The sequence below is a fragment of the Lissotriton helveticus genome, chromosome 2_1 (genome assembly GCF_964261635.1).
Source record: "Lissotriton helveticus chromosome 2_1, aLisHel1.1, whole genome shotgun sequence".
Taxonomy (NCBI): Eukaryota; Metazoa; Chordata; class Amphibia; order Caudata; family Salamandridae; genus Lissotriton; species Lissotriton helveticus.
The window spans coordinates 1249628377-1249654452 of record NC_136059.1 but is presented as its reverse complement, the minus strand read 5'-3'; the positions used below and the strand labels follow the sequence as shown (position 1 = coordinate 1249654452).

At 48.5% G+C, this 26076-nt stretch overlaps 1 protein-coding gene across 1 annotated transcript in view; it reads right to left on the bottom strand.

Moving 5' to 3' along the window:
- ABCG2 (ATP binding cassette subfamily G member 2 (JR blood group)) overlaps nt 1-26076 on the bottom strand; it is a 662915-nt gene that overhangs the window by 407269 nt on the left and 229570 nt on the right. The window contains exon 2 of the mRNA XM_078676202.1: nt 149-247. Within this exon, the coding sequence (XP_078532328.1) occupies nt 149-199 (51 nt within the window). The 5' untranslated portion in view covers nt 200-247. The remainder of the gene's footprint in view (nt 1-148; nt 248-26076) is intronic.

The following is a 26076-nucleotide window of genomic DNA, read 5'->3' as shown; positions in this document are numbered from 1 at the left end:
TTTGCCAGTGCTTGTTTTTAACATCCTGCTCTCAATAAACCACCCGCCCTCCCGTTCCCCACTCCACTCCATTGCCAAAGCCAATAGCTCGCTCATAGACGAAACAATGCTTGTTATTAACTTGATGCACTTCATGGAAACAACTTACTGTGGACTCTTCAGTGTTGCAGACTTCATACTTGACATTCAGGTCGGGCATGTTTTTAGTCAATTCTTTCTTAATAAGGCTGGACCGTTTTTGTTGTCGCTGTAAAGAAAAAAGTAAACAGTCATTTCCAATTGATTCAGGCCCTGAGACATGCCAACCATCACGCTGCATTTACAGTGGCTGTTCGGTGCATCAGCCCACCCCCCTCTCTTGTACCATCACCGCCAAGTAATTGCGTCAACATATTGGTAAGTCGTTTGTGCCCGCTCCTGCAAACCACAGGCATTGGCATAACGGTGGCAATTCCACATCAGCCTGGCAAATTGATCACAGTATACTTAAACTTCTTTTTACATTTACATCGGATGAACATAATCGGATTCAGCCAAAGTTTTCGTTTTAGCCTGTAGATGGCAGTGTTGAGCTACCGAGATATGCTTACTACATGCTTGTAGATTATGGCCCATATTTATGAAACTGTAACCCAGCACAGCAAGTCACTCTGCTGTGCTGTGTTACAGTAAAAGGGCAGGGATGCGCCCTATTTATCACAACACGGCGCATTCCTGCATTTTCCCAGCGCTGCCGCATGTGCTGCCTAGCGCTTCTTGTACCACGGAGCAAGGGGGGCCTGCTTTGTAAGGAGGATTGTTTACCTGCACAAAAACACTCCCCTAAGGAATTTCCTCTTTCTATGTGTTTCCGGAATGCAGCCCACATAGAAAGAGGTAAAAACGAGGAGAAATAAGGTATTGCTCATTGTCACCCCCCTCACCTGGGAAAGAGCAGCATTTTGGCACATTCCCAGGTCTACCAGTAATGGTGAATGTGGGAATGAGTCAAAATCCATGGGTGTTGTGTGGGAACACCCACGCGGCACCCTTGGAACACCTCACTGGGAAAGAGAAGAGCAATGCCACGTTTCACGCTGTGCTGCGTTACACTGGATTTATTAAGCCGTGCATGGCTTGATAAGTCGTATTTCAAGGGTTGCGCTGCTTTTGTACCATGCAACATGGTGGAAATGCAACACAATCCTTTGATGAATATAGTGGCATATTTACAAACCCAGTTGCTTCGCTTCTGCACCACTCATTGTGCTGCAAGAGCAATGTAACTCAAGAATGAGATTTATGAAGCCTCATGGCCTTGCGTGATGGAGTGGCTTCATAAATCTCGAGTAAAGCAACACATTGCTGCCTTGCCTTGCTCTGCACCAGGGAGGCGTTCCTTGGGTGTTGCGCGGGGGTTCCCACACAACATCCACGGATGTTGACGCATTCCCAGTTTTACCAAAAGTGGTAGACCTGTTCGTGCGCCAAAAGCCTATGCATCCCCAGGTGAGGTGTAACAAGGATCAATACGTTTATTTCTCTTTGTTTTTTTCAAAAAACAAGTAGAATATGGCTTCAGGTTCCGTGGGCACAATTGCTGCTCTGTGAGCCAAGCCCAGAGTAGATTTTTCAGTTTTTCTCCCTTTCTACATCACCAGAAGATGCAGTTACTAGGCAAACATTGTCCCCACAGAATGGCCTTTCCACGGCTTTGGCTTCCGCACTAAAGGGTTCCTGAAAGTAGTATATACCGACACCACAGGATGCTTCGGCTGGAAGCCCTCTCATCCCTGGATCATGCAACATCGTTTACAAACTGAGATGGCCCCAGGGGCGCCAGAGAAGAAGGAACATAGGGCGTCCCTACTCCCAGGGGCGTCAGAGAAGAAGGAACATAGGCCTTCACTAATCCCAGGGGTGCCAGAGAAGAAGAAACATAGGCCTTCCCTAATCCCAGGGGCGTCAGAGAAGAAGGAACATAGGCCTTCCCTACTCCCAATGGCTCCAGAGAAGAAGGAACAGAGGCCTTCCCTACTCCCAAGGGCTCCACAGAAGAAGGAGCAGAAGCCTTCCCTACTTCCAAGGGTTCCAGAGAAGAAGGAGCATTGGTCTTCCCTACTCCCAGGGGCTCCAGAGAAGAAGGAGCATAGGCCTTCACTACTCCCAGGGGCTCCTGTGAAGAAGGAACATAGGTCCTCCCTACTCCCAAGTGCTCCACAGGAGAGGGAGCTTAGGCATTCCCTCCTCCTAAGGGCTCCACAGAAGAAGGAACAAAGGCCTTCTCTACACCCAAGGGCCCCAGAGAGGAAGGAACATAGGCCTTCCCTACTGCCACGGGCCCCACAGAAGAAGGAACATAGGCCCTCCCTACTCCCAAGGGCCCCTGAGAAGACAGAACATAGGCCTTCCCTACTCCCAATGGATTCACAGAAGAAGGAACATAGGCCTTCCCTACTCCCAGGGGCTCCTGTGAAGAAGGAACATGGGCCTTCCCTACTCCCAAAGGCTCCAAAGAGAAAGGAACATAGGCCTTCCCTACTCCCAAGGGCTCCATTGAAGAGGTAACATAGGCCTTCCCAAGGGCTCCACAGAAGAGGGAGCATAGGCCTTCCCTACTCCCAAGGGCTCCAGAGAAGAAGGAGCATAGGCTTTCCCTACTCCCAAGGGCCTCACAGAAAAAGGAACAAAGGCCTTCTCTACTCCCAAGGGCCCCACAGAAGAAGGAACAAAGGCCCTCCCTACCCACAAGGGCTCAAGACAAGACGGAACATAGGCCTTCCCTACTCCCAAGGGCTCAATGGAAGAGGTAACATAGGCCTTCCCTACTCCCAAGGGCTCCACAGAAGAGGGAGCATAGGCCTTCCCTACTCCCAATGGCTTAACAGAAGAGGGAGCATAGGCCCTCCCTACTCCCAGGGGCGTCAGAGAAGAAGGACCATAGGCCTTCCCTACTCCCAGGGGCTCCAGAGAAGAAGGAGCATAGGCCTTCCCTACGCCCAAGAGCTCCTCAGGAGAAGGAGCATAGGCCTTCCCTACTCCCAAGGGCTCAAGGGAAGAAGGAACATAGACTTTCCCCACTCCCAGGGGCTCCAGAGAAGAAGGAGCATAGGTCTTTCCTACTCCCAAGGGCTCCACTGAAGAAGGAACATAGGCCCTCCCTCTCCCAAGGGCTTCAAAGAAAAAGGAGCATAGGCCTTCCCTACTCCCAAGGGCTCACGAGAAGAAGGAACATATACTTTCCCCACTCCCAGGGGCTCCAGAGAAGAAGGAACATAGGCCTTCCCTACTCCCAAGGGCTCCTCAGGAGAAGGAGCATAGGCCTTCCCTACTCCCAAGGGCTTCACAGAACAAGCATTTACAATGCAATGGTCTCGGCAATATTATAGGTAGAGCTATTTGTATTGCTCATTTTTTAAATCTTTTTTGTATCCCTAAATAAATGGCATTGTCATTTCTATTGGCATTAGTTTTTTTGTTACATATGTGATACCTATTGCATTAGCAGGGAGAGAGTGAGGTAGTGAGATCGAGCGAGAGAGTGAGGTATTGAAATAGAGAGAGAGTGAGGTAGATAGAGAGTGAGGTAGTGAGATAGAGAGTGAGGTAGTGAAAGAGTGAGGTAGTGAGGGAGAGGGATGTTGTGAGGTAGTGAGATATAAGCATAGAGTGATGTTGTGATGTAGTGAGATAGAGAGAGAGGTAGTGAAAGAGAGTGAAAGTGAGTGAGATAGAAAGAGTGAGGTAGTGAGATAGAAAGTGATTGAGGTAGTGAGTTAGAGAGAGAGAGTGAAGTTGTGAGCTAGAGAGTGAGGTAGTGAGAGAGTGAGGTAGTGATGTTTTGAGAGAGAAGTTGTGAGATAGTGAGGTACTGAGATAGATACAGTGGAGTAGTGAGATAGAGAGAGTTATGTAGTGAGAGAGAGGTAGATAGAGAGTGAGGTAGTGAGAGACAGAGAGTGAGGTAGTGAAAGAGTGAGGTAGTGAGGGAGAGGGATGTTCTGAGGTAGTGAGATAGAAACAGTGAGTGAGTTTGTGAGGTAGTGAGATAGAGAGAGAGTGAGGTAGTGAAAGAGAGTGAAAGTGACTTAGTGAGATAGAAAGAGAGAGAGTGAGGTAGTGAGATAGAGAGAGTGCAATGTAGTGAGTTAGAGAGAAAGTGAAGTTGTGAGGTAATGAGATAGAGAGTGAGTTAGTGAGAGAGTGAAGAGACAGAAAGAGAGATCAGACGTGTGTATAAACCTATCCGAATCTGCATGGCATACACTCTAGATCGCTCGTGATCTACATACGCTACAACTTTCAATGTTTGCAGCGCGTGAATGCACCTGTAGAAATGGGCTTTAGCAGTCCGCTAACGTGCAATATCTTCTAAGCACCCTTCGATGTCCAGTAAATATGAATGAATGTTTGGGATAGTCATTGCAAATGCCAAATCTTCACATTAGGAAGGAGCAGCAAAACAGGTTGGACAGATTAGTCTGAGCACCGTCCTTTAATTGGCGTCAACATCACCACACATGAGCATGGATAGTTAAGAGGCACACCTTTGATTTTCTGCTACACCTTGCAGTCACCATAGAACTTCCGCCTAAACTGTCCCTTTACCTTGTACGCGTTTTATATCAGGTGCCTGTAGCTTCTCTCTTGAGAACAGTTACTTCCCCTAAGAGCCTAAAAATGAGGGCCACACATTTACATTGTGGTTAACAGCTAAACGGGGCAAATTTACCGCCCCATTCCGAGTTTTTGAGATTGGAGTGGGGAATAACGTGCAGAAGCAGTTTTCCAGCACCCATATTATGCACATTCCCATTACCGACCTCTTTTCCTCACGCCAGTTCCTCCAGGTTACACTGGAAGAATTTGTGCGAGCGGCGTTATTATCACACAACACGGAATAACGTCTGCGCCCTAATCCTGGTATTACTGTAGCACTAAAAAATAAGTGCCAATGAGCAACGTAATATTCAACTGCCCTTTTCTGCAGTTGGTTTGGCACATTACGAACTTCATCAGCATTTGAACCCACACAGTGTTACTTAAGAGGTTTAGCAAGGCACAAGGTTGTGGCACTGAAGCACATTTTGTAACCTAATTAAAAAGTGATGTTGCTAGACAGACGTATGCAAATATTTTGTTTTAACACATACAAAGAGGCTCCACAAGTTATGTTGGTGCATACAACAGCTGGTGATTCGTTTAACAAAAGATATTAAAAAATATAACCATCACTCGTCAGCGACGGAGGGGATCGACATTTAAGTAATTCGCAATAAATTCAGTTCTGTCCAAGATCCTCCTATGGGTAAAAATTGTTAAAAACGGGTCTAATATTTACATGTCAGAAAATAAAACTGTTCTGAATGTGCCATGGCGTATGCTGAAAATGGAAGACCTTGTGTGCCCTGAGAAAGATAAATACATGGAAAGTTATGTACACATTCATTCCTTCAAACGAAAACCGTGTTTCGCTCCCAACAAAGGCGAACGCTTGCAGGTATGTCCCCACATGTCTGCATTCCTTCCTTCCTACTGTTTCCACGGAGCGTGGACTCCTCTTCCTACATGACAGAGCAGAGAAGGGGCCTGTTTTTAAACGCATGCCCTGGTTAGAATCATGAAAACACCCATTTCGGGATCATGCCTGACATTTCCAACCAGTGGAGTACATTCTGGTCTATATTACATTTCTAAACAGCGGGTATAAGATCTCGGGCCAACCCCGCACCTTCCGGTCAGTGCCCGCCAGAGTGCCCAACAAAGGGGCTCCCTTTTCACAAGTGCAAAATCTAACTAAACTCGTCCTTGCTGCGTTTGGTATATTGAACCTTCCTGCACGGCCTGGTCTCCGAGGTAAAGCAGTGTGAGGATGACATACCAAGAAAGCCCACCTGGGACTGGCCATACTAACCAAGCACGTCAGAGCTCTGAATGGAAACAAGCAGCTGGAAATGTGACCTCCTTCATTCTACAGGGAACACACCCATCGTCCTGCAACGTTTCATCTGGACTGTGGCACCCATAGCGGTAGCGGGAGGTAAGATCAGTAAATATGCACTACCGAAAAAATGGCTTGGGTACAGTGTAAGGGAAGGTAATATGGGTGGAGGTGGCGCCCTGCATCCGTCCACTGCACCCAGCCGTTTCCGGGGGGATGAAGGCTGCACCGCTGACCGCGGCCTCAGCGACAACGCCTTAAGCTGGATCTAGACAAGCATAGGGCCCTGTGCAAATGAGGTCGATCTGCCTGTCCAATCCGGTGCAAAGACATTGCGTGTGACGTTCCACCATTTCCAACTCTGGAGAGTTCTTATCGGCTGGCAGATGTGCGTCATCTTGAACGTGTCCTTTTGTAAACATATCCCTGCAGTGTTATAAGGCAGCAGAATGCTTCGACTCGTAGTACTTTCTTCTCCGCACACACCGAGGGCAGGATGGTACTCCGACCTTGCAGGGACCATGGAAGACCGTTTTACATTCCGTACACCTGAAATAACAAGACGATGCACTTGAAGACTCGGCGGTGGACAGGCAACAATGGCGGCCGCAAGCTTCCGGCCATTTTCGGATTCGGGGGCGTGTTTTGCTGTTTTGAGTGACAGACAACGTCACTGTCTACAGAACAGCAAAACTTACGCCCCCAAATCCGAAAAAGACGGAGCCTATTCGGAGGGACAGCTCTCTCCTCTAATGGCTGGCCTCCATTTAGGAAGCCAGCCAAAGGGAGAGAGCCAAAGGCAGAGGCGGGACTAATAGTCCCACTAAGAAACATAAAATCTCGGACTTCCGGTTCTGCCTTCGGCAGACCGGATATTACCTCGACCTAAAAAGGAGCATAGGCCTTCCCTACTCCCAAGGGCTCAAGAGAAGAAGGAACATAGGCCCTCCCTACTCCCAAGGGCTCAAGAGAAGAAGGAACATAGGCCCTCCCTACCCCCAAGGGCTCAAGAGAAGAAGGAGCATAGGCCCTCCTTACTCCCAAGGGCTCAAGAGTAGAAGGAACTTAGGCCTTCTCTACTCCCAAGGGCTCAATAGAAGAAGGAACATAGGCCCTCCCTACTCCCAAGGGCTCAAGACAAAAAGGAACATAGACCTTCCCTACTCCCAAGGGCTCCACAGAAGAGGGAGCATAGGCCTTCTCTACTCCCAAGGACTCCTCAGGAGGAGCATACGCCTTCCCTACTCCCAATGGCCCCACAGAAGAAGGAACATAGGCCTTCCCTACTCCCAGGGGCTCCAGAGAAGAAGGAACATAGGCCTTCCCTACTCCCAAGGACCCCGCAGAAGAAGGAACAAAGGCCTTCCCTACTCCCAAGGGCCCCAGAGAAAAAGGAACATAGGCCTTCCCTACTCCCAGGGGCTTCACAGAAGAAGGAGCATAGGCCTTCCCTACTCCAAAGGGTTCCCGAGAAGAAGGAGCATAGGCTCTCCCAACTCCCAAGGGCTCCTGTGAAGAAGGAACTTAGACCTTCCCTACTCCCAATGGCTCCAGAGAAGAAGGAACAGAGGCCTTCCCTACTCCCAAGGGCTCCACAGAAGAAGGAGCAGAAGCCTTCCCTACTTCCAAGGGTTCCAGAGAAGAAGGAGCATTGGTCTTCCCTACTCCCAGGGGCTCCAGAGAAGAAGGAGCATAGGCCTTCCCTACTCCCAGGGGCTCCTGTGAAGAAGGAACATAGGTCCTCCCTACTCCCAAGTGCTCCACAGGAGAGGGAGCTTAGGCATTCCCTCCTCCCAAGGGCTCCACAGAAGAAGGAACATAGGCCTTCCCTACTCCCAAGGGCCCCACAGAAGAAGGAACATAGGCCTTCCCTACTGCCAAGGGCCCCACAGAAGAAGGAACAAAGGCCTTCTCTACACCCAAGGGCCCCAGAGAGGAAGGAACATAGGCCTTCCCTACTGCCACGGGCCCCACAGAAGAAGGAACATAGGCCCTCCCTACTCCCAAGGGCCCCTGAGAAGACAGAACATAGGCCTTCCCTACTCCCAAGGGATTCACAGAAGAAGGAACATAGGCCTTCCCTACTCCCAGGGGCTCCTGTGAAGAAGGAACATGGGCCTTCCCTACTCCAAAAGGCTCCAAAGAGAAAGGAACATAGGCCTTCCCTACTCCCAAGGGCTCCATTGAAGAGGTAACATAGGCCTTTCCTACTCCCAAGGGCTCCACAGAAGAGGGAGCATAGGCCTTCCCTACTCCCAAGGGCTCCAAAGAAGAAGGAGCATAGGCTTTCCCTACTCCCAAGGGCCTCACAGAAAAAGGAACAAAGGCCTTCTCTACTCCCAAGGGCCCCACAGAAGAAGGAACAAAGGCCCTCCCTACTCCCAAGGGCTCAAGACAAGACGGAACATAGGCCTTCCCTACTCCCAAGGGCTCAATTGAAGAGGTAACATAGGCCTTCCCTACTCCCAAGGGCTCCACAGAAGAGGGAGCATAGGCCTTCCCTACTCCCAATGGCTTAACAGAAGAGGGAGCATAGGCCCTCCCTACTCCCAGGGGCCCCAGAGAAGAAGGAACATAGGCCTTCCCTACTCCCAAGGGCTCCAAAGAAGAAGGAACATAGGCCTTCCCTACTACCAAGGGATTCACAGAAGAATGAACATAGGCCCTCCCTACTACCAAGGGATTCACAGAAGAATGAACATAGGCCCTCCCTACCCCCAAGGGATTAAGAGAAGAAGGAGCATAGGCCCTCCCTACTCCCAAGGGCTCATGTGAAGAAGGAACATTGGCCTTCCCTACTCCCAATGGCTCCAGAGAAGAAGGAACAGAGGCCTTCCCTACTCCCAAGGGCTCCACAGAAGAAGGAGCAGAAGCCTTCCCTACTTCCAAGGGTTCCAGAGAAGAAGGAGCATTGGTCTTCCCTACTCCCAGGGGCTCCAGAGAAGAAGGAGCATAGGCCTTCCCTACTCCCAGGGGCTCCTGTGAAGAAGGAACATAGGTCCTCCCTACTCCCAAGTGCTCCACAGGAGAGGGAGCTTAGGCATTCCCTCCTCCTAAGGGCTCCACAGAAGAAGGAACATAGGCCTTCCCTACTCCCAAGGGCCCCACAGAAGAAGGAACATAGGCCTTCCCTACTGCCAAGGGCCCCACAGAAGAAGGAACAAAGGCCTTCTCTACACCCAAGGGCCCCAGAGAGGAAGGAACATAGGCCTTCCCTACTGCCACGGGCCCCACAGAAGAAGGAACATAGGCCCTCCCTACTCCCAAGGGCCCCTGAGAAGACAGAACATAGGCCTTCCCTACTCCCAGGGGCTCCTATGAAGAAGGAACATGGGCCTTCCCTACTCCCAAAGGCTCCAAAGAGAAAGGAACATAGGCCTTCCCTACTCCCAAGGGCTCCATTGAAGAGGTAACATAGGCCTTTCCTACTCCCAAGGGCTCCACAGAAGAGGGAGCATAGGCCTTCCCTACTCCCAAGGGCTCCAGAGAAGAAGGAGCATAGGCTTTCCCTACTCCCAAGGGCCTCACAGAAAAAGGAACAAAGGCCTTCTCTACTCCCAAGGGCCCCACAGAAGAAGGAACAAAGGCCCTCCCTACTCACAAGGGCTCAAGACAAGACGGAACATAGGCCTTCCTTACTCCCAAGGGCTCAATTGAAGAGGTAACATAGGCCTTCCCTACTCCCAAGGGCTCCACAGAAGAGGGAGCATAGGCCTTCCCTACTCCCAATGGCTTAACAGAAGAGGGAGCATAGGCCCTCCCTACTCCCAGGGGCGTCAGAGAAGAAGGAACATAGGCCTTCCCTACTCCCAGGGGCTTCACAGAAGAAGGAACATAGGCCTTCCCTACTCCCAGGGGTTCCACAGAAGAAGGAACATAGGCATTCCCTACTCCCAGGGGCTCCAGAGAAGAAGGAACATAGGCCTTCCCTACTCCCAAGAGCTCCTCAGGAGAAGGAGCATAGGCCTTCCCTACTCCCAAGGGCTCAAGGGAAGAAGGAACATAGGCATTCCCTACTCCCAAGGGCTCACGAGAAGAAGGAACATAGACTTTCCCCACTCCCAGGGGCTCCAGAGAAGAAGGAGCATAGGCCTTTCCTACTCCCAAGGGCTCCACTGAAGAAGGAACATAGGCCCTCCCTCTCCCAAGGGCTTCAAAGAAAAAGGAGCATAGGCCTTCCCTACTCCCAAGGGCTCACGAGAAGAAGGAACATATACTTTCCCCACTCCCAGGGGCTCCAGAGAAGAAGGAACATAGGCCTTCCCTACTCCCAAGGGCTCCTCAGGAGAAGGAGCATAGGCCTTCCCTACTCCCAAGGGCTTCACAGAACAAGCATTTACAATGCAATGGTCTCGGCAATATTATAGGTAGAGCTATTTGTATTGCTCATTTTTTAAATCTTTTTTGTATCCCTAAATAAATGGCATTGTCATTTCTATTGGCATTAGTTTTTTTGTTGCATATGTGATACCTATTGCATTAGCAGGGATAGAGTGAGGTAGTGAGATAGAGCGAGAGAGTGAGGTATTGAAATAGAGAGAGAGTGAGGTAGATAGAGAGTGAGGTAGTGAGATAGAGAGTGAGGTAGTGAAAGAGTGAGGTAGTGAGGGAGAGGGATGTTGTGAGGTAGTGATATATAAGCATAGAGTGATGTTGTGATGTAGTGAGATAGAGAGAGAGGTAGTGAAAGAGAGTGAAAGTGAGTGAGATAGAAAGAGTGAGGTAGTGAGATAGAAAGTGATTGAGGTAGTGAGTTAGAGAGAGAGAGTGAAGTTGTGAGCTAGAGAGTGAGGTAGTGAGAGAGTGAGTTAGTCACGTTTTGAGAGAGAAGTTGTGAGATAGTGAGGTACTGAGATAGATACAGTGGAGTAGTGAGATAGAGAGAGTTATGTAGTGAGAGAGAGGTAGATAGAGAGTGAGGTAGTGAGAGACAGAGAGTGAGGTAGTGAAAGAGTGAGGTAGTGAGGGAGAGGGATGTTCTGAGGTAGTGAGATAGAAACAGTGAGTTTGTGAGGTAGTGAGATAGAGAGAGAGTGAGGTAGTGAAAGAGAGTGAAAGTGACTTAGTGAGATAGAAAGAGAGAGAGTGAGGTAGTGAGATAGAGAGAGTGCAATGTAGTGAGTTAGAGAGAAAGTGAAGTTGTGAGGTAATGAGATAGAGAGTGAGTTAGTGAGAGAGTGAAGAGACAGAAAGAGAGATCAGACGTGTGTATAAACCTATCCGAATCTGCATGGCATACACTCTAGATCGCTCGTGATCTACATACGCTACAACTTTCAATGTTTGCAGCGCGTGAATGCACCTGTAGAAATGGGCTTTAGCAGTCCGCTAACGTGCAATATCTTCTAAGCACCCTTCGATGTCCAGTAAACATGAATGAATGTTTGGGATAGTCATTGCAAATGCCAAATCTTCACATTAGGAAGGAGCAGCAAAACAGGTTGAACAGATTAGTCTGAGCACCGTCCTTTAATTGGCGTCAACATCACCACACATGAGCATGGATAGTTAAGAGGCACACCTTTGATTTTCTGCTACACCTTGCAGTCACCATAGAACTTCCGCCTAAACTGTCCCTTTACCTTGTACGCGTTTTATATCAGGTGCCTGTAGCTTCTCTCTTGAGAACAGTTACTTCCCCTAAGAGCCTAAAAATGAGGGCCACACATTTACATTGTGGTTAACAGCTAAAAAGGGCAAATTTACCGCCCCATTCCGAGTTTTTGAGATTGGAGTGGGGAATAACGTGCAGAAGCAGTTTTCCAGCACCCATATTATGCACATTCCCATTACCGACCTCTTTTCCTCACGCCAGTTCCTCCAGGTTACACTGGAAGAATTTGTGCGAGCGGCGTTATTATCACACAACACGGAATAACGTCTGCGCCCTAATCCTGGTATTACTGTAGCACTAAAAAATAAGTGCCAATGAGCAACGTAATATTCAACTGCCCTTTTCTGCAGTTGGTTTGGCACATTACGAACTTCATCAGCATTTGAACCCACACAGTGTTACTTAAGAGGTTTAGCAAGGCACAAGGTTGTGGCACTGAAGCACATTTTGTAACCTAATTAAAAAGTGATGTTGCTAGACAGACGTTTGCAAATATTTTGTTTTAACACATACAAAGAGGCTCCACAAGTTATGTTGGTGCATACAACAGCTGGTGATTCGTTTAACAAAAGATATTAAAAAATATAACCATCACTCGTCAGCGACGGAGGGGATCGACATTTAAGTAATTCGCAATAAATTCAGTTCTGTCCAAGATCCTCCTATGGGTAAAAATTGTTAAAAACGGGTCTAATATTTACATGTCAGAAAATAAAACTGTTCTGAATGTGCCATGGCGTATGCTGAAAATGGAAGACCTTGTGTGCCCTGAGAAAGATAAATACATGGAAAGTTATGTACACATTCATTCCTTCAAACGAAAACCGTGTTTCGCTCCCAACAAAGGCGAACGCTTGCAGGTATGTCCCCACATGTCTGCATTCCTTCCTTCCTACTGTTTCCACGGAGCGTGGACTCCTCTTCCTACATGGCAGAGCAGAGAAGGGGCCTGTTTTTAAACGCATGCCCTGGTTAGAATCATGAAAACACCCATTTCGGGATCATGCCTGACATTTCCAACCAGTGGAGTACATTCTGGTCTATATTACATTTCTAAACAGCGGGTATAAGATCTCGGGCCAACCCCGCACCTTCCGGTCAGTGCCCGCCAGAGTGCCCAACAAAGGGGCTCCCTTTTCACAAGTGCAAAATCTTATTAAACTCGTCCTTGCTGCGTTTGGTATATTGAACCTTCCTGCACGGCCTGGTCTCCGAGGTAAAGCAGTGTGAGGATGACATACCAAGAAAGCCCACCTGGGACTGGCCATACTAACCAAGCACGTCAGAGCTCTGAATGGAAACAAGCAGCTGGAAATGTGACCTCCTTCATTCTACAGGGAACACACCCATCGTCCTGCAACATTTCATCTGGACTGTGGCACCCATAGCGGTAGCGGGGGGTAAGATCAGTAAATATGCACTACCGAAAAAATGGCTTGGGTACAGTGTAAGGGAAGGTAATATGGGTGGAGGTGGCGCCCTGCATCCGTCCACTGCACCCAGCCGTTTCCGGGGGGATGAAGGCTGCACCACTGACCGCGGCCTCAGCGACAACGCCTTAAGCTGGATCTAGACAAGCATAGGGCCCTATGCAAATGAGGTCGATCTGCCTGTCCAATCCAGTGCAAAGACATTGCGTGTGACGTTCCACCATTTCCAACTCTGGAGAGTTCTTATCGGCTGGCAGATGTGCGTCATCTTGAACGTGTCCTTTTGTAAACATATCCCTGCAGTGTTATAAGGCAGCAGAATGCTTCGACTCGTAGTACTTTCTTCTCCGCACACACCGAGGGCAGGATGGTACTCCGACCTTGCAGGGACCATGGAAGACCGTTTTACATTCCGTACACCTGAAATAACAAGACGATGCACTTGAAGACTCGGCGGTGGACAGGCAACAATGGCGGCCGCAAGGTTTCCGGCCATTTTCGGATTCGGGGGCGTGTTTTGCTGTTTTGAGTGACAGACAACGTCACTGTCTAAAGAACAGCAAAACTTACGCCCCCAAATCCGAAAAAGACAGAGCCTATTCGGAGGGACAGCTCTCTCCTCTAATGGCTGGCCTCCATTTAGGAAGCCAGCCAATGGGAGAGAGCCAAAGGCAGAGGCGGGACTAATAGTCCCACTAAGAAACATAAAATCTCAGACTTCCGGTTCTGCCTTCGGCAGACCGGATATTACCTCGACCTAAAAAGGAGCATAGGCCTTCCCTACTCCCAAGGGCTCAAGAGAAGAAGGAACATAGGCCCTCCCTACTCCCAAGGGCTCAAGAGAAGAAGGAACATAGGCCCTCCCTACCCCCAAGGGCTCAAGAGAAGAAGGAGCATAGGCCCTCCTTACTCCCAAGGGCTCAAGAGTAGAAGGAACTTAGGCCTTCTCTACTCCCAAGGGCTCAATAGAAGAAGGAACATAGGCCCTCCCTACTCCCAAGGGCTCAAGACAAAAAGGAACATAGACCTTCCCTACTCCCAAGGGCTCCACAGAAGAGGGAGCATAGGCCTTCTCTACTCCCAAGGACTCCTCAGGAGAAGGAGCATACGCCTTCCCTACTCCCAATGGCCCCACAGAAGAAGGAACATAGGCCTTCCCTACTCCCAGGGGCTCCAGAGAAGAAGGAACATAGGCCTTCCCTACTCCCAAGGGCCCCAGAGAAAAAGGAACATAGACCTTCCCTACTCCCAGGGGCTTCACAGAAGAAGGAGCATAGGCCTTCCCTACTCCAAAGGGTTCCCGAGAAGAAGGAGCATAGGCTCTCCCAACTCCCAAGGGCTCCTGTGAAGAAGGAACTTAGACCTTCCCTACTCCCAATGGCTCCAGAGAAGAAGGAACAGAGGCCTTCCCTACTCCCAAGGGCTCCACAGAAGAAGGAGCAGAAGCCTTCCCTACTTCCAAGGGTTCCAGAGAAGAAGGAGCATTGGTCTTCCCTACTCCCAGGGGCTCCAGAGAAGAAGGAGCATAGGCCTTCCCTACTCCCAGGGGCTCCTGTGAAGAAGGAACATAGGTCCTCCCTACTCCCAAGTGCTCCACAGGAGAGGGAGCTTAGGCATTCCCTCCTCCCAAGGGCTCCACAGAAGAAGGAACATAGGCCTTCCCTACTCCCAAGGGCCCCACAGAAGAAGGAACATAGGCCTTCCCTACTGCCAAGGGCCCCACAGAAGAAGGAACAAAGGCCTTCTCTACACCCAAGGGCCCCAGAGAGGAAGGAACATAGGCCTTCCCTACTGCCACGGGCCCCACAGAAGAAGGAACATAGGCCCTCCCTACTCCCAAGGGCCCCTGAGAAGACAGAACATAGGCCTTCCCTACTCCCAAGGGATTCACAGAAGAAGGAACATAGGCCTTCCCTACTCCCAGGGGCTCCTGTGAAGAAGGAACATGGGCCTTCCCTACTCCCAAAGGCTCCAAAGAGAAAGGAACATAGGCCTTCCCTACTCCCAAGGGCTCCATTGAAGAGGTAACATAGGCCTTTCCTACTCCCAAGGGCTCCACAGAAGAGGGAGCATAGGCCTTCCCTACTCCCAAGGGCTCCAGAGAAGAAGGAGCATAGGCTTTCCCTACTCCCAAGGGCCTCACAGAAAAAGGAACAAAGGCCTTCTCTACTCCCAAGGGCCCCACAGAAGAAGGAACAAAGGCCCTCCCTACTCCCAAGGGCTCAAGACAAGACGGAACATAGGCCTTCCCTACTACCAAGGGCTCAATTGAAGAGGTAACATAGGCCTTCCCTACTCCCAAGGGCTCCACAGAAGAGGGAGCATAGCCCTTCCCTACTCCCAATGGCTTAACAGAAGAGGGAGCATAGGCCCTCCCTAATCACAGGGGCCCCAGAGAAGAAGGAACATAGGCCTTCCCCACTCCCAAGGGCTCCAAAGAAGAAGGAACATAGGCCTTCCCTACTACCAAGGGATTCACAGAAGAATGAACATAGGCCCTCCCTACTACCAAGGGATTCACAGAAGAATGAACATAGGCCCTCCCTACCCCCAAGGGCTTAAGAGAAGAAGGAGCATAGGCCCTCCCTACTCCCAAGGGCTCATGTGAAGAAGGAACATTGGCATTCCCTACTCCCAAGGGCTCCAAAGAGGAAGGAACATGGGCCTTCCCTACTGCCAAGGGTTCCAGAGAAGAGGGAAGATAGGCCTTCCCGACTCCCGACGGCTCCACCGGAGAAGGAACAAAGGCCTTCCCTACTTAGGGAGGAGAAGAGTGAAGACTGAGAGATGGGCCACATGTTTTTCATCCAGGACTTTAACTGAGAACCTTCTGGTTCACAGCGGAAATGCAGGAGTTGCAAATGGCCCTGCAACAGACAGTACAATACTGTGATGTCAGCAGCACAATAATATGATGTCACAGGGTGAATAGTGAGGTTCTAGACCAGGTCGTGGAGGGCCAGATCCATGTCAGATTTTTAGAATACCCCGATTTAGATAAATATAGTTATCTTAAAAATATAGCATGGATCCGGCCCTCCAGGACCAACTTTGGAGAACCTGTTCTAGACTAATCCACCATAAACATAAGGATCGGGTCTATATGTTATTCACCTCAGGAATATTCATAAAATGCAGAGTTATCTGTTTTTGTGGTGATAATTCTAATTCTTAGGATTTATAATCGGTTGGCGCATGATAAAGGCTAAGTATGATAAAATAACAAGGCTGTTGTGCGCACCATAGCTGGGATTTCAGGACAGGGTCCCTGACTAATGCTCTGAAATCCAACAAACGTGCCAGGGAAGCTCTTACTCTTGCAACATCCCCAAACTCTTGCAAACATAATCCAGAGGAGGGTGGTAATAGTAATTCAGAGGAAGAGGGAACCAGGCACAAGTTGAGCATACACATGTATAGAGAGTCCACCCATTATTTTCACAGGGTGGAGGCCCTCTATCCTGCCAGAGGTTGGGCCCTCAGAAATATGCTACACTTTACCCAGTGTAATTTTCAGACAACGGACACTTTCATCAGTGCCTGCACGTTGTCTGCTTCTGTTCCGAGCAGCAATGTGCAGGCGGGTATGGGTCTTATTATCAGATTCCATCTGCACCCATGTTAAAGAGCCATCAGGCCTCTTTTTGTTGGAGTATCCTGGCTGGGACCTATCTGGTCCTAGATGCACTGGAGTTGAAACAAAGGTTACATCTTATCACTTTACTGGTACGTAAGAGAGGCATGCTTTTGACTTTGTTCAGTCCCTGTATATAAGAGATATGCATGCACTGTGAGAATGTCAGATTTGTGGGTCTGACCCAGTTTTTACACGAAGACTTTAAATACCACTATTTTTCTTTTATTGCTTTCATAGTGCTTTAGCACTACTCATCCCAATTCAAGGTGTCAGGGTGCTTTACATCACAAATACACATCAATGTACAGATTGTTTTACATGAGACAGTAAAGCCTTTCGCAGACACTAGGCCAGTATCTTTATTGGGACAAGTGGGGGAACATTGGGGGATCCCTGCAGATTGCGGACATTTACATCACAGAAATGCATGGAAAATGTGTGAGGTGTACAAATCATCGCTGTTCCTAAACTCAGTATCTTGTGTACGTTTCAGAAATACAGAGATTTACTTCATACCCATTATTCACTCTTCATATTTTACCAAATTAAATTCTGCAAAGTCTGTATTTTGTGTGTTTTTTAGAACCGACAAACCTACATATTCTTGCTCCAGGAAGGGTGTGTTGGACATAATGGTATATTGCTTTTGTAAATGGGCCATTGGGACAAGAAGTTACAGATGAAAACATTGTCACAAATGTCTATTTTTTCTTAATCATGGTCATGATTTTTTTAATTCAACAATTAATTTCATTGGGAAAACCACAAGGGATTTATACAAAAGGCCCCTTGCTGAAAATAGAATATTTTCTAGTTTTCGGAAATGTATAGGTGTATCGGATTACCCAAGGGTTTCATACATGTTTTCACTAGAAAGTGTAAGTATGCTAAAACCACAAAAACTAGGGGAAAAAGTTTACCTTAGAAAAATGCAATACCGTTGGTAATTATTTTTTTCTATACAACCTTGAGATCCTAGCTCTGCAACCCTTTCATTGGTACGATTTTTAGCAAAAAAAAATACTCTCTGACAGAATGTTTTTTCAATTTTTCTAAAAAAATAAAATCTAATAAAATTTAGGTCTGTTTTGGCAATTTTCTTGGTTCTCTCCAATGGAATGTACAAACTATGGGTACATTTCCAATCCCCTACAACATTGGAAAAAAGATGCTAATTTGGCGTGGCTACCTTTTGTGTAAAAAAGGTATGAAGTTTAAAATGTGAACTACCCCGAACATCCAAAACATGGCTCAGCACCGGAGTGATTGTCCTACCAGTCAAGAGGTTATTTGGTACCTCATATTTCCCCAACCTTCATATTCACTTGTCTCATGAAAAGCTTTCCTATCATAGTTAGGTAGGATATTCATGCTGTACTCTACGTCACAGAAAAGGGCTCTAAATACCAGTTCCCACAGAGGGCAGTTATGGACCTGGAGTAAGGCATCTAGCTAAACAGATGTAGGCAATTATTGGAATGCTCCAGGGGCGGGACATAAGATGGACAAGGTAAGCCACTGAATAAGAAACCAGGCAATGAGTGACAGGAAAGCCAACAAATGGTAAGCAATGAGCGGGGTCCAAGCCCCTGTATGTTCAAGGTAATCCCACAATATGTCTTACAGACCTGCGCATGAGCTGTCCAGTAGGCTCGACCTAAAAACGTAATTATGTGAGGTGAATGGGTGGTGTCAATGACCCAGAATCAATGGCAACTGTTTTGGAACTCTTTTTTTAATTCGTTTTTTTGTAACCATTTTTTTTTATTCGCAGACACAAGGCACATCACTATACAACAGTTTACAGGGCTAAGTATAGGTACAATCAGGCCCGGTTCTAGGGGGTTGGCCGGGTGGGCCCGGCCCACCCAAAGATGAGCCTGGCCCACCCAAACAGGAGCCTTGGCCCTCGCAGTGAGGGCTTGAAGACAGGTCGTGTGTGTCAGCCCGAGGAGACAGCTTCCCGGGCGCACACACAGACAGACAGTTTAAGATTATCGCAGCCGCACCAAAGTACTTAACAGGTCTTTAAAAGACCATTAACATGTTAACTAGGCTTTGTTTACTTTTTTCACCCCTTCATCTCTGCATGGTGAAGGGACAAACCCTTTCTTTGACAACGGTAACCTTTGGTAACCTTTGCCTACTGTCCTGCTGCGTTGATTTTCTTTTTCTATGCAGCGCAGGGGAAAAGTGGTCTGTTTATTCCTAGTCACCCCCTGACCCCTGCAGCTGCTTATCACATAAGGCTGTGACACAAAGTATGACTAATGGAGTAGGTTAGAGAATGTGTTACAAAAAAAATTCTTTTTAAAATCTGCACAGGCCCCTTCATTTAAACAGTTTTTATCATTTCATCATAGCCGATGCTGGTCAACAATAAAACAATACAAAATGGCAATGCCCAGATAAAGTTGGTGATTAATGATCCTGCTTTAGAGCAATCGTTTGTCTGTTAGTATTTTTTAAATGCAGACGCACTGTATTTTATGTGGATAGCTCAGTGGGTTACTGCCTTTGTCACAGAGATCCTTTTGTTACTTCAGAAGTTACAATTCTAACAAAAGGCAGTGAACAATGAACTGCCACCAAAGAGCTGCAAACAAACATGAATGGTATAATTAGAACTTCACTTTTTTTGTTTTGTGATATAGTTATAACTTCCCTAGTCTTTTCATTATTCTAATGTTGCTAAAATGAGTGTTTGGGCAGATATACATTTTTATCAGTAAAGCTGACCCCCATGGAATACTCTTTAAATCCTAAGGTTGTGTTTCCCCAGACCAAACCCTCTTAAAATATACTACCCACCAGAATGGATGACCTATGATTCCTACACCTTGTAATCCTCATTGGCTTATGTGACATTCCCTGTAGACTGATTTACATACTTGCATGATTCATTGTCTCCGTAAGTGTGTGCGTGGTGTAAAGTACTGACACACACTACATTGATATGAGCAGCGTTATACAACAAATTAAATGCATATGAGAGAGGGGATACGTAAACATGAGGGGCGCTGGTGGAGGGTGCCAGTGAGGGAATCCGAGGAGGAGGTAGTGGGAGGGGCTATGGAGCGATGAGGGGCACTGTTGGAGGATGACAGTGAGGGAATCCGAGGAAGAGGTCATGGGGTGGAGGGGGAAGCTAGGGAGAGATGAGGGGCACCGGTGGATGGTAGTATTGAGGGAGTCTGATGAGGAGGTCATGAGGGGGAGGGGCTACAGAGAGACGAGGGGCACTGGGGGAGGGTGGCAGTGAGGGAATCCGAGGAGGAGGTCACAAAGGGGAGGGGCTATGGGGAGATGAGGGGCACTTGTGGCGTGTGGCAGTGAGGGAATCCGAGGAAGAGGTCAATAGGGGGGGGGCATGGATGGATGAGGTATACTGTTGGAAGGTGGTAGTAAAGGTATTTATGGAGAAAGAGGTTTTTGGTGCAGCGCCAAAAAAGACTTTTGCATCAGCGCTGTCATGGCCTTTCTGTTTTTGTTTATTTAATTAGCAGTCGGGCCATAAGGGCTACTGTGGAACATACTTTAAAGAGCGTGCTAATTATATTTATTGCTCTATTCAATGTTTTAAGTATGAAGGTGATTTTACTAATGTTTTTACCGGGAGATGGTGCCTGACATGGGGCGGGGCCCAAGGTCATCTGTGAGATAAGGTGCACTGGAGAGGAATAGGTGCTAATCAAGCTTGTAAGGGAGTGCGTTCAAGAGTCCGTGGTCAGGTGGAGGTAGTAATGAATAGGGATTCTCCCTGAAGGCTCACACAGAGGGAGCCAGAGAAGTGTCACTTGCCTGATACTCCCACCTCAGAAACCTCCTCTTCCCATCAAAGGAACATTACATAGAAAAAACACTTTTTGTGAGTGATAACATTAAAAAGAGATTTGGAATAGAGTGAGTTTTACTGGGCCTTGTAAGACTAAGAAGAGGTAAAGGAGGGCCCTGAAGCAGGCCTGCCTAGACATATATGCGACAAATGGAGCCCGCAGTGGCCCACCCAAATGCGTACTTGGCCCACCCAATTAAAAATTCCTGGAGCCGGGCCTGGGTACAATTGGTGTTTGTTAAAGGCATCTCTAATTGAAGTCCAATGTAGGGGTGTGCTCAGGATCGAGGAGGCTATTTGTCACAAACCAAAGTAGCGGTACGCATCCTTTGTAGCGCCATTTAGTCTTTAAGAAAAGAAAGAAAGTAACCTCTCGTCACTGAAAAAAGAATAACTAATTGCCATTCTTGGAAACTCACCAACACCGCATTTTCAAGCAAGACAACCTAGGACGTTGGTAACCAAGTTAAGGCCATGATGTCAGTGGGGCAGGGTGCACAGCTGCATAGCACCGCGGGGAGGTGAGGGAGATGGCTGTGTGGAAGAGGGATGAGGGGAGGGGATGGATGGGCGACCGTAGCCAGGCATCAGGGTGTATATAGGGAAGGGGCTGGGTGTCGTCTAGGGTCTGAGGCAGGGCTTTAAGTGGGCCGGGTCTCACCGGTGCTGAGCACAGACAATTTATTAAAGGGGGGGCCTCGAAACTGGTCTCTATCAGGCTCTGTTTTGTGCCCTGGCACAGCTAGTCCATTTTTTTCCAGACTGCAGTGACGGGAACACATCGATGTGCGTGTGCTCACACTGCTAACTTCTCTCTAGTGGAGAAGTTACGGCATGACGTCATGCCAGGTGAGCGTGTTAGGGGAAGGGAAATTCTTTAAAGAGAGTCACTTTCTCTATGGATGAAACTCGGGAGCAGCAACATTGTCGTGGTGTCACCATGACTTTCAGTGGAAGCTTTTTCAATATAATATACAAGCCATAGTTGCTGCTTAGTTATCTTATGCAACTAACAACCATTGACAAAGCCAATAGTCCTGACTTGTAGGTATGATGTTACTTGTATCATTTATCTGGATGCAATGACAGAAACAGCAAAATACAAGTTGGGCGGCACACTATGCTAAGAACAGATTTAAAGCGTACGTGTTTTTAAGCCATGCCCTTAATTACATTGGCCACGCCCCTTTGAGAGAGACAGCCCCCCCCCGGTTTTTTCATCCCACTCAGAACCCTGGTCTGAGGCGTGAAGTCTGAGAGGACCGTGTCCCAATGAGTTTTAAGGGGGAATTCCCGAGACTCCGGTGCTCCTCAGACCGAGCGCGGTGCTCTCCGTTTGTGTCCATTTAAATCCTTGTGAACGCTAGTTTGGGATCGAGGGGGGAGTGGCCGATTTCAACTTCATAACTATTGCCCTCTTAGCCAGATGTAGCGCAAGGTCAGAGAACTGGGTCGTAGCTTTGTTAGTTTTGGAGCACGGAGCCACGCCCAACAGGCACTGGTGAGGGGTGTCCAGTTGTTCCCTGCCCGTGACCCACAAGATGGCAGACAAGATAGCAACCCAGTAGAGTGGTAGGGGCCGCAATACCAGTACACATGGATTATGTCTGCCGAGCTGGCTGGCATCTAGAACATTCGACTGCAACAGGGGGTAGATAAGAAGCAGACACCGGGGGTCAAGCAGGCACTGTGTAGGATACAGAATTGAACATATTTGAATCGGAGGTTATGCGGAATATTGTTGGGGTATTCCAACGACTTAAGCCATTCCGAGTAGTGAAATGGTTGTCCAAGGGAGTCTTCCCATCTGGATCTCAGGTTAGCCAATACCTCTCAGGGATAAGGCACAAAGGCTTGCTATATTCATGTTACTAGACGTAGACAATGGGGTCTTGAGTGTAATGTGTGACGCCCCAGGTTTTGAGTCAGTTCTAGTGCCCTTACCCACCAATGTTGCTGCAGTGTTGCCCTGAGGACCTCATAGGTCAGGAAGGCTTCCTCATGTAATCCATAAAGATCTTGTAGCTCCTGGAAATTCATCAATGTGTCTTTAACAAATAAGTCACTGGATGTCATGATGCCACCTCCTCCCACAACCTCAGCCACCGGTCATCCATCCTAGCCTTCACGGGGAAGCCCACTGAGTGGTAGCAACAGAGTGTAGGGTCTCGTGGTTCTAGCCCCTGGGAAGCCCCTCGGTAAGCACTCACGAGCCATGTGTAAAAGAAGCGAGTGGGGGGGCCTTAGCTGATGGCCTGGGAAAGGCAAGGGTGCCAGGAGATCCCTATCTTGTCCGTGTGGTGGTCTGCCAGCCAGAGAGCCATCCACTGGAGTTGGACTGCCACATAGTAGTGTAAAGAATTTGGAGCTCCTAAGTCTCCACCGGAAGGGGGTAGTTGTAGTGTACATAACACAAATTCCCTCCATCCCATGCCCCATATCATGTCAAGCAACAAAGAGTCCAGATGCCAGAGGGTGTGTTCAGGGATGAAAACTGGTGTGTTGGCGAAATAGTATAACAGTCCGGGCAGCATGTCTATTTCAGATATGGTCACCCTGCTCGCCACTAACAGACAAAGGATCCTCCATTAACGAGATCTGAGAACTCAAGGACCTTACTGTCCTGTTGACATTTCTTTCCAAGAGATCTGCTGCTTTGGGGTAAATTTGTTTTCCTAGGTATATGAATGTTTGCAGGGCCCAAGCAAGACTCTCTATGCCTACCACAGGAAGGCCCTCTGTAAGCCAGAGGGTAAGAGATTTAGCATAGTTCACTTTTAGGACTGAAATCTACCTGAAGGCAGACAAGATGGAGGAAAGGCCGCTCAGGTCCTCATAGATAGGCTGAGAAGCTGGTGAATAGCCGCCTCTCCAACTTCTTGGAAGCCAATTCCCTCCTGGGCGACTCCCAAACGGGTTTTCGGCCCGGTCAGGGGACCGACACCGCCCTGCTGGCGGTCGTGGAGAATGCGAGGAGCATGCTGGATTCGGGGGGATCAGTGGCAGTGATCCTCCTGGACCTCAGCGCTGCTTTTGACACCGTGGACCATCAGGTGCTTCTCCAACGGCTGTCAGGGGTGGGGGTCACGGGTTTGGCCCTCAAATGGTTCGCCTCCTTCTTGGAAGGTCGTACATTTGAGGTGTGGGAAGGCCAGGAAAAATCATCTTCTACCCCTCTCCAGTGTGGTGTGCCACAGGGCTCTTCATTGAGCCCTACCCTATTCAATGTTTACATGGCCCCCCTGGAGAATGTGGTACGGCCGCTGGGTATCAAGATCATCAGTTACGCTGATGATACCCAGCTGGTGGTAGGCCTCTCCCAGTCGGCGCACCATCCCGACCGGCTGCACACGTGTCTTGAAAAGATCTACACGTGGATGTGCAGCTCAGCCCTAAAGTTAAATGGCTCCAAAACGGAACTGATGCTGCTGGGGTACCCCTCTCCATCTTTGCCCCCCAGCAGCTGGCCAGACTGTTTGGGACCGATGCCCCCCCCCAAGCAGGAGATCAAGAGCTTGGGGGTATGGCTGGAGCAGGACCTATCATTTAAAACCCATGCCAAAAAGACTGCTGGCGTGTGCTTTGGCCTGCTCCGTTCAGCCCAGAAGATTCTGCCCCTGCTCCCAGTGGCCACTCGAAGGCTTCTCATCCAGGGACTTATTATCTCGCGGCTGGATTTCAGCAATGCGCTTTTCCTGGGCGCACCCGAATCTACCCTGAGCAGACTGCAGCAAGTGCAGAACGCGGCTGCCAGGCTTTTGACGGGTCTCCCTAGGCGGCAATCTGCCCGCCCGGCGTTGAGGGCACTGCACTGGCTCCCTGTGAAGGACCGGGTGAAATTCAAGTCACTCTGCATCGCCCATAAAGTCCTTCACGGGGTGGGTCCACCTATTCTTGAGGAGATGGTTCAGCCCTATAAGGCCTCTCGTTCCCTCCGCTCTGACCACCAACATCTCCTTCAGGTTGGCAGGGTGAAAAAGGCAAGAACTGGGGGCAGAAGGTTTTCAATAAATGTGGCCTCCTTGTGGAACTCACTGCCCCTACAACTGCGCTCCGAAGCCAGTCTCTTCAGGTTTCGTAAACTTTTAAAAACTTTTTTGTTCTCTGTTTGATCCTTGCATTCTTGTAGCTGTGTTATGTTCTGATAAGCGCGGGGATGCCTATTGGTAACCAGGCGCTATACAAAACTCGGAATAATAATAATAATAATAATAATAATAATAATAATAATAGATGTCACACAGATAAAGGATCACAACATCTGCATAAAGGGAGACATGTGCCTTGGTTCCCACGGAGATGCCTCTGGCCCGTAGCTGCTCTGTCAGTGCTCCAACACAAGCACAAACAGTGGTGGGGATAGGGAGCAGCCCTGACAGGTACCTTCGTGTATGGAGTAGGCATTCAAGATATGATGACCAGTCTTTGCTCGTGCAGTGGGGTTGTAATATAAGAGACGGATCCAGCCAAGTAAGTGCAGGTCAAAGCTGAACTGTCGAAAGACCCAGAACATATGGTCCAAAATCAGCATTTCTTAGGCTTGTTCCAAGTCTAGAGACAGGCAAAGCCGACGCTCCCAACATTCCAATGCTCTAATAAATATTAGAACATTGGAATGTTGGGAGCTCTATTGAAAACAATGGAGTGCTCCGGGCTTATAATAGCTGGTATAAGCATGGAGCTCCAACCTTCCAATGTTTCTTTGTTCACAGCTCTGGCTGTGACAAAGGCTTCAGGGTGCCTGAGGGGATTCCAATCCCCTCACGCTCCCTGAAGGCTTCGTTTTATTTGTTAGAACATTCTACCCTCTAGCGGCAGAATGTTCTAATAGCCTTATAGCCCTTCGTAGCTGGGCTAAACCGGCTATTAAAGTCCCTCTCCCTTGTTAAAGGCCCTCGCTTTCGGCTCAGGCCTTTAACGCTGGAGAGGGCCTTTAATAGCCGGTATAGCCCTCTACAGCAGGCTATACTATAGGAAAAGAGTACGATATAATACATTTATGATGACTCTGGTCTAAATTTTAATCTGTGGAAATATTTTGATATGCTAGTGGACACAAAGCCCAAGGCGGTCCAAGTCTTAAGTAACAAACACAAACCTTTTCTGAAAAAACAACTCATGTAATAAATAAAAATCCAGGTTTCCTCTTTTTGTCTTGCGAATAATATCAAAAACAAACATGCAATAGAAATGTCTGCATCTTTTCACAACAAATTGAAAAGGGAAACGAGCCATGAAAAGGAAAGGTTAAACATCCTGAATGTCATGTTGTGAACTCTGAAGTGAGGCCGCAGCATGGACCCTTCCTTTGTGGCCCGCTGAGCCAGCATCTGCAGCACTCCTGACACGAACGTGTGTGTTGCTTTCTTGGCTGCCTTCCTCATCATCAATGGGGCTTAGATAACTGTGCTCAGGAAACCAGAGGTGGGGTGTAGGTACTCCTCAGACGGATTCTTGGTGACGGGAGAGAGTGCGTTCATTTTTCAAAGGGACAAAAAGAATATTAGCAACGCACTTCCACAAAGTAAAAGTGATTGCGGTTTCAAAGCTCTGTCACAAGATGTCCACACAATGGAGTTCGTGTTTCTAGGCCGCGAGGGCATTGGGATCTTAAAGGGGAGCCGAGTCCTGCGGAGGTAG